Raw genomic sequence first — 9,659 nt, forward strand, 5'->3', positions numbered from 1 at the left:
TATATATATATATATATATATATATATATATATATATATATATATATATATATATATACACGTACAAAGAATGAAATATAAATTTCTTTTTCTTCTTTTTTTGCATTGATGTTAACTTCTATTTCAGTAAACTCCAATTAACAATAATATTACATCAATATTATAATTTTGCATTCGATAATATGACTGTTATGTACAACATGTGTTATCTTAGTGAGCAGAAGCTCTCGAATCGACGCATTAGCTATCTTTAAGATATCTTTAAGAGAGTTCTGTAAGAAATGCCTTGTAGACGTTGCTTAAAGAACTCTTAAATATATCTTAAATATTGTTAATGCATTAATTTGCGAGTTTTTACTCACTGGAATATTACATTTATATTATTGAGTGGGAAATTATAATAATGATGTAATGTTACTGTTAGTTAGTGCGGTAGCATTGATTCTAATTTCTCTAGATCTACGATAATCGAGACATACGACTCCATTTCCCTTACAAAAAAAATATTACTTGCTGTGATAAATTTACTAGTGGTAAATTGGCTGTAATAAATTGGCCAGTGATACTGGCCCCTCTGTATTGCTTTTCACTAGTTTTATCATCTATAATAATAATAAAATTACTGAGTAACAATGATATATCAGTGATCAATTTATTACAGCCAGCAATATTATTTTATAAGGTTTGTAAGAACGAAACATTATTACATACCCAACAAATATAGATATAATTGATATATAATATATATAATATAATATATACATAACATGGACGTATGTTACGTCTATATTATATAGCTGTTATATTCTGTTATATTCTGTGTTTACTGGGATATGGAGTGAGACACATTATCGTAAACTCAATGAAGAAATTAAAATATGCGACAATTAACTCACGATGATCTTTTCTCTTTTCTGCTTTTTTTTTCCGATCGGACGCATGGTTTAACCACAATTGTATAGCGTCTTCCAATTTTTTGATGTTAGCAGACGCGTGCGCCGATGCCACAGAATCTATAACAAACAGAATATTATTAATAAAACTGTTTTACTACGTAACTGAAAAAGTAATGTAGTAATTATGTCTGATTTTAGAAGATCAAGCATACTATCTAAAACTTTAAATTGATAAAATATTCATGTCGTAAATGTTGTATACTTTAATGTGACTTACCTACAATAAGTTTTGAAATCAACGAATCTTTAAATCTAATAGTGTTTCTTTGTCCGCTCCAAGAATACTTAATAGCTAATGTATTAGTCATTATTCGTCTCATTGCTCGTCTGACATGTTCTCCAATGTTTTTCCCACCTTCTCGTTTTATAACAGTTTTCTTAGAAGCAAAAACATGTTTCTTAGTTTTTATAAGGAAAAAATTTGATAAAAAATTACACACATGCGCACGCACACGCACACGCCCACACACACAAGTTGTTTGATGTAAATATGTTGCTCAGAATACTGTGAAAATGGTGCAAATCCCTGAATTGATCCCATTTCGTTATTAAAATTTATTCGTTTAAAATGTGCATAACTTTGTTAAAGAAAATTGCTAAAATTTCGATGAAAATAACTTTTTACTAAAAAATTGCTAAAATATCGATAAAGTTACTTTTTAATGAAATATTGAAATATGAAATGATACTGAAATGGGGTGAATGCAAAACTGTTTGAAACATATTTCAGCAAATTATCATAATATTTTCATTAAAATATTATCATCAAGGTTTACTAAAAAATTATGTGACTTTTTACTGAAAAAATATTGAAATAACGAGAAAAGTAATTTGTTACTGAAATTTTGATGAAATGAGAATGAAATGCGGTCAATTAAAAGAGATTTCAAATATATTTCAGCAAAGTTTCAGTACAATATTTTCATCAAAAGTGTCCAAAACTTTCATCAAGCGTTCATGTAAAGATAGAACGAATTATAATTAGCAGAAAAATCAGGTGGCATTTTACAAATTTTACATGATTTTACATGGCATCTTTTTTACTTCATGAGTAATTTTGTAATCAATGTGAGAAAATGTGCGGGAAGCACTGGGACAGATTATGAAGACGCATAAATATGGATTATATATTTATAGACTTTGTATAAGATATATGGCTTACGACTTAGAATTTTGTTACAATGAGAATCAGTTGCAACATGTAGTATTGGCACTTTGTATACCGCATTTCACGATCTGATAGTATTACGAGAAATAATATAGTGAATAACGTTCGGGAGTTGATTCCTATTGTTACTAGGAGATTCTAAGCAGTATGCCATTTGTTTTACTAACTCGATTTATGTATCTTTTTTTATGTATGTTTGCAAAGTCTGTCATCGCTTTCTATTCGCTCAAATTCTGTCATTTTCCTAGTATCAAATTGTTAACAGAAATATTGTACAACATTCTACTCTCCATAAGTTTAACATATATAGATAATACGTCAATAATACTTACAAACTGTTCTCGTTTTTCTTTTTCATTTACAAGTATGTTTTCAAATTCTTTCATTTCTTCAACACTTTCCATTTGTAAAAATTCATTCTTTGTTGGACTTATATTCACATTTTCATTTTTATATTGTATCTGTAAAGTGTGTATAAGCATATCTAATTTTCTATGCATCTTCCCTGAAATGTTATATCAAAACTTATATTACCTTCTCTTGCAAATAACAATTTATAGTAATGAAATATGTTAAAAATATCAAATGCGATTTTGCATTACTTTGTAACTGTATTAAACTTGCAATAAATACATATTTATACAAGAACAACAATTCGTACATCCTATTGTATCCGCTTCTTTGCGCATATTGTTTGTTGTATTTGTGATTGAGGAATATCTGTAAGTCAAGTCAATATTATCGAATTATTATTAATCATTTATAATTAAAACAGATAAGTTTTACATGCTTATTCTAAACATGAATTATTAGAAAGAATATAATTGTTTACGTAATTGCCATTCATTAATGTAAAAATGGATAAAGACGAGTGTTAAGTTATTAATTACTACATTATAAATTATTACATTATATATTAATATAGAAAATTATATGGTTTTTTATTTGCATTATAATTCCAGGATTTGCATTACAATGAATAATATATTTTAACATTCTATTATTATAAAAGAATCATTGGCAAAATATGTTTAGAATAGGTAGCTTAATTATATTATTAAATAAAAACTATATGTATGTGTGTGTGGGTGGGTGTATGTATAAAAGGTGTCCACAACTAGTGTTTCAATAACTTGTATGCAAGTAGAATGAGCATTAATTGATTTCTAGAGGCAGAGTAATGTAGCAAGCAACAAGCTATTTATCACAGTTGCGCGTCGAAATTAATAATGCCTCTCACTGTTAGTTGATAGCCATCGTTGTTACATTTTCTGAAGTAAGCTATTTGTCCCAGGTATATAGAGTTCGGTCTACTGTGCCGTGCTAAAGAAAAAAGTGGTTAACTATATTTGCTTTCAAAATGAGAAAATCGACGAAAACTGTTTGCTTAGAGATTCGTAATGGAAAAGTAAATCTCTATGAATACAAAAGCATTAATGGATATTGTGGTCTTTTTCACGTGTATTTTTTGACATATTGGACGCGTCATACAATTTTTTTGTCAATTACCCATATAGCACAAATCTCTAAAAGACTTCTTAAAGAATTCTAAAAGTGTTCTGGAGGACTTGGGAACTCTTTTGGAACTCTTTAAGTCTTTTAGAGATTTGTGCTATATGGATACGACTTCTTTTCTAGTTATTTTGTCATATTCGAAACTTTTACCTACAGTCGTTTTTATTTCAATAAATAATAATTTTTAGTTTTTTGCAATGCAATTTGACGTAGTTCTTTGTAACGAATCTATTAGTATAAAAAATCAATTTTTCCTCAAAATGTGACAACCACTCTTTTCCTTGACACGACAGTACTGTTTCCCGTGGGATCATCAACTTATAAGTATACTAATTCTTTATTAATTCCTCATGAATTATTGCAAATTGTGCAAAATGATGTATAATTTTTCCAACTAGTTTAACCCATTCTACTTGCGTACAACTCATTGAAAAAACATATATTCTGTATATAATATATCATATCTGCAGGAATATTCAGAGTATTTATATTATTTTCATCGTCCTTACTATTTGCACCTAAACAATCTAACGTCAGGAAAATATAATTATTATTTATGTTGTATACAATAGTTAATATACTTAAATTGTTTATTTCAATTGAGACATATGTATATATATAACAATATTATATTAATATATTGCAAAATAAATACTAAAGACTCTCAGATAACAGTTAATATGTGTAATTACAAAATATATTATTTTACATTTAAATATATCATATATAATTATTAAATTATATATCATATACTATAATGTACCATTTTCGATAATTTCTTAGTGTTCAACATATCTTAGTGTTTTATATAAAAATTTATATGGATTAATATAAATGATAAATAGTATATTTATATGAAATAATATGTGTACCTATGTTACTCATTTACATTTGAAAAATGCACTGATATATAATGAACGTAATATTTCAAAAGTTAAGTTTAAAAAATGAATACAAAATAATGAAAAACATACATATATATATACACACACAAACAACAAAGAGGAAAAAAGAAAACAATAAGTTTATCTCAGTAAGTTGGATGAATATTGGCGAAGTAATGTCTATAGGATCCACAAGAACATTTGTTTCTCTCTCGAATGCAATATCGGTATCTGCAAAGAGAATTAAGTGATATGTATCACAATATGATATGTATCACGTGCAAAACAGAAGTATGTTATCCATCCAAAATCTAAATTTGTTTTTTATGTACTTTGAGAGGAATTAAATTAGAAATCATTTTGATACCAAATTTATGCAACAAATTATTCTAATATACTTTACTTTTGTACAGCAGTTCTCGTAAACGAGTACGGTTCTTGTACAGGAATAGAGCAATTAATTTGTACAAAAATAGCAATTCCTTATTACATAAGTTGCATCGGATTGCGCTGAAATAACTATGCCATCAAAACAAACGTGCATATAACACACTTGGATCTGTTACTGAAACATCAACAATTATAAAGAGCTCTTCTATTTCTACATAATTAATAATAAAAGTGCAATTTCAGCTTATGGAAAATATATGTTCATATGATTCATATTCACATTTAGTTCATGAAATGTTTGTCAGTAAACAATGCAATATTTAAGGCTGTGACACACAGAAAAACTAAAGCAGTAAAATGTAAGCAGTAAGCAAATTTAACAACCAGTGAGTATATTCCTTTAGGATCATATGCGCCAGGAATTTAGTTCCTTCTAACATAAGGCCAAACTTAAGGTCAGTTCTATCATCTTTTGGAATACGTAACTCTAAAGAAAAATGCTCATCGCTTCGTCAATTTGCTTACTTCTTAAGTGTTATTGCTAATGTTTTGTTATATGCTCACAGTCTAAGAAACAGCTCATTTCGGAAGATAGAGTACAACCCCTAAAGTCTGTGTGACACTGTGGATTGGAGATGAAAGATTGCGCATTGAAGATTACATTTCGATGAATCAACGAACTTCAGCCTTGGCTTGAAGTGCTTCGTTCCAATTGGTCAAGTTCCAATCTTCAATTCTCAGTCTTCAATCCGTAGTGTGACACGGGCTTAACACCCTATACATTGCAGACGTGGATTGGATTCGGATTGCAAAGTGCGAACCGTTTATTAGGCAATTTTCGAGATATTGAAGCAAATTTACTGTTCAACGATTCACAGTTTTCAATCCGCGTCCGTAATGGCCTACTTTACATCGTTCGTTTTTTACATGTACGAAGTAGTAATTTTTTATTAAATTATATCAATGTTAACGATGTGTGTAAACGATGATATACGATACATTTTTGATGCGCATTATACCAGTCAGATACACCGTTGTTTACATACATCGAAATTAAAATAATTTATTACAAAGATATTACTTAATACGCATATTGAACGAACGATGTAACCTAGTTTTGCTGGTTTTCTGTATATACTTAGATTGTACTCGAATAAATCGTGTATATTATCAACATATACAAACATACCGTGTATATTATCAACATGTACAAACTCTGACATCGCTGGCAACGCTTGTAATGTAGACTTTACATATTTAGTCTTTTTTCTTGGTGGTATTTCATCTGTAAATAGAATAAAAGTAGAAATCATTATAAATTAAAGAATCATATTCAAACGATCACATTCCCAATACTACATAACGTTTCATGGACATGAAGGAAACACTTAGTGAGACATTGGTAAATATAATAAATGTGATGAATGTGAAGACTTACTAAGTATTTTCATAATGTATAATTAATTTTTTGTGCTCTGTAGTGTTACGGATAATGTTGTGTGTGCTATATCTATTATACAATTCAAAACATTTAAATGAAATTGTATGAAATGTGTATGTATATACCTAGAAAGCACGAGCTCTAACAATAACGCATAAGATAACCTTAAGATGTCTTTTAGTTATGTTTAGTTATATCTCTAAAAGATGTATCATAAAGATGACTGAAAGGTATCTTAAAGTCATTTGAAGCGTGGTCTACAATGAGAACTAAAGCCATAAAACTTAAAGCTTTAAGCTCTAAATAAGCTCTAAATCATTACCTTCAACTTCAGATGATCGGTCACTATCTGTGTCATACTTTGGATTTTTTTTTCGAATTCTCTTTTCTGGTATTTTGTATTGTTCGTACAACACTTCGTCTTGTGACGAGTACCCTGTACATTGTTTTTCAAAATTGATGCTGCTTTCATAACTGTCTATAAGAAAGTATAAAGAGGAATATATACAACAATTTATAAGAAATCATGACAGAATGTAGATATTATGTTAATAAAATTAAAAAATTATTTTATTAATATTAAACTTTTGCATCCTTACTCACCGAATGGTCCGAACAAACATGTATAATTGAGTTCTCTCCAATCTGGCTTGCACGGTACTTGTTTCTTTATCCATTTGGAGGTAACGGATTTCTTTTCATATGATCAACGAATAATTTTGTGACTTTTATCCACCCATATTTCTGGTACTGTTTGAAACCATGTGTCGGCATGAATAACATAAAACATCTGTAATTATTTTTTAATTGTACAATATTATTCTTATGGTTACATATTGACAATAAATAGATGGACATACAAATGTACAAAAGAATGAATATGTTGATAACTATATTAAATATATATATATATATATGTATATAGAAATGCACGATGTCATATTGATGTAATCAATTTGAAACTGTTTGACTAATATTATTATGCATTTTTACTCTCTTCTCATTATATAAGTATTTTACATACTTATACATCCCCTATAGGGATAGGTAAATATTTCACAATACAAAAAACATAGAAAATGTAAAATAATATGATAGCAAAAAGTCAAAGTATACTTTGGAAAAGTTTATTGACAAAAATGTATTGAAAAGTTTATTGAAAAGTTTATTAATACAGAACATTACATAATGCTTGTCCATAAAAAAAGTCAACATGTAAAAGAATGTATAAGTGGCAATACAACAGTAGAATTTTCTAATCTTATTTTTATACCTTTCCCTTTAATTCGATTAATTGTAATTCTTTCTAATAGCTCACTTTCACTTTTAATCAGATGTACACCTAATTTATTGAGCGGTAATGGATAAAAAGGTACATTGTAAACTGTGATATTATTTCCTATACAAAAGATTTTACCATTCAAAGTTATAATATGTTTTATATTATATATGCCGTTGTTTTTTAAGTAACATATATTTGTGGCGGTTCGGCGTCTCCCGGGGGTGCGTTCGTCGTTGCGCTGGGCGCAACAGCCGACACCTCGCGTCGGGAGACGGAAGCAGGTGCTGCAGCCGCGGCAACTGTTCTCGGCCGCGCCGCGAGAGTTCGCGTGTGCCGGGTTTTAAGGAAAGTGCTTGCGTGGCGCTTTTGTTTCAGTCCTTCTTCCGTTCTCGCGCCGTATTGTGTGCAGGTCGGAGTTCGTTCCGTCCGTTCCGTTGGCTTTGTTCTCTGTTCTCGGTCGACGTACGTGCCGTGCGCCGCTGTGTCTCTTGCGGTGCGCTCGACGTTACCCCGTGCTCGGGTACTGTGTGTGCGTGCGGGCGTTCGGTGCCTGGCCCAGCCAGCGAGGCTGAGAGGCCCTTGAGGGTCACCGCTCCGCGGCCGGCGATTCCGGTGTCCACGTGTTGCGCACGTGCTGCGCACGTGGCCGTCCGTTCAGCGTGCGCGTTACCGCGTACCCGCGTCGCCGCGTACCCGCGTCGAGCCCGCGTTACTGCGTACCCGCGTCGAACCCGCGTTACCGCGTACCCGCGTTACTGCGTACCCGCGTCGAACCCGCGTCGAACCCGCGTTACCGCGTACCCGCGTTACTTCGTACCCGCGTTACCTCGTACCCGCGTTACCGCGTACCCGCGTTACCGCGTACCCGCGTTACCGCGTACCCGCGTTACCGCGTACCCGCGTTACTCCGTACCCGCGTTGTGCCCGCGTTATATCGTACCCGCGTTCTGTCGTGCCGCGACCAGCCAAGCGAGGCCATCGCTCTCGCCTTCTTCGTCAGGCGCTGTCGTCCTGTGAGAGTGCGTGCGTTTCGCGGGTGTCGTTGAGGCTCGGGGCGCATCGTGCCGCCCATGAGCCCGGTCGCCGCAGGTGCATATGCCGTTATCATTCTCGAGTTCAAGTTCTGCCAGCCACGTGTACAGGCCAGGCTACCTGCCCTCGCTCACGTGCGCGCTCGCTCGGCTGTTCACGTGATCGGCTGATGGCAGACGTCTCAGCCAATCACAAACGTTTCTCCACGCTGTGTCCTTAACACGTCAGCGTGACTTTGTTTATTTGCGCAACCGTTTCCGTTGTATGTGTAAGAGTCCGTTTTCTTTGTTAACGCGTAATAAACTTTGACGATGTGTCGTGCTGAAGTGGGAGCTAGTGTGTGTTACTGTGACCCGAGCTTTCTCCTGTCCACGGAGCTGTATTCCGATTTCTCTTAAATTATTGTGGCAGCCAAACGACTAGAGGCTATCCCCACAAAGTGGTGACCCCGACGTGATATCGGAGCTCTGTGCTCAGGGGCGAGTGACGGTCACAAGGCTTCCTCTTCTGCTTTCCGAGCGAGAAGTGTTTGGGCGATTTCGCGTTCAGTGTCGTTCGTTCATTTGCTCCCGGTGCCCTGTTGGGCACAGTGCGTTTGTGTGAGGGGAATGTTGCACTCCCCTGTGCGGTCAGTGAGTGATGATGTGCTGTCAATGTCGCGTATAGGCGTGCCGTCAGCGGATCTCTCCCTCCGTCAGGGAGACGACTGCCCTGAGACAGTGAGCGCGCGTGAAGCTGCGGCTGTCGAGGCAGTCAGTTCGTGTCGGTTGCGGCCGTTCTGGAGGGCCAAGCCAGACCTTTGGTTTGTGCAGGCTGAAGCGACTCTGCAGCTCGGCCGTGTCCGCGGGGACGAGACGCGTTATAATCTCGTCCTCAGCATGTTGGACCCAGACACGCTGTCAGACATCGAGGACATCATTCGTTCGCCGCCAGATAACGAGAAGTACCGTACGCTGAAGGGCGCAATCCTGACGCGTTTAACTGATTCAGC

General features: G+C 34.3%; 1 protein-coding gene across 1 annotated transcript; it reads right to left on the bottom strand.

The window, feature by feature from the left end:
* Positions 1–2,030: 2,030 nt before the first annotated feature.
* LOC116852271 lies at positions 2,031–8,744 on the bottom strand. Its single transcript, XM_032832467.1, has 7 exons — positions 8,577–8,744; positions 6,958–7,048; positions 6,677–6,832; positions 6,103–6,198; positions 4,630–4,754; positions 2,727–2,844; positions 2,031–2,629 (listed from the first exon to the last, which is right to left on the bottom strand). The coding sequence occupies exons 1-7, from the start codon at positions 8,742–8,744 to the stop codon at positions 2,361–2,363; spliced, it is 1,023 nt and encodes a 340-aa protein (XP_032688358.1). The 3' UTR covers positions 2,031–2,360.
* Between the last annotated feature and the right edge of the window lie 915 nt (positions 8,745–9,659).

Source organism: Odontomachus brunneus, unplaced genomic scaffold (genome assembly GCF_010583005.1).
Source record: "Odontomachus brunneus isolate Ranch 3 - 2012 unplaced genomic scaffold, Obru_v1 Obru_scaffold_210, whole genome shotgun sequence".
NCBI lineage: Eukaryota > Metazoa > Arthropoda > Insecta > Hymenoptera > Formicidae > Odontomachus > Odontomachus brunneus.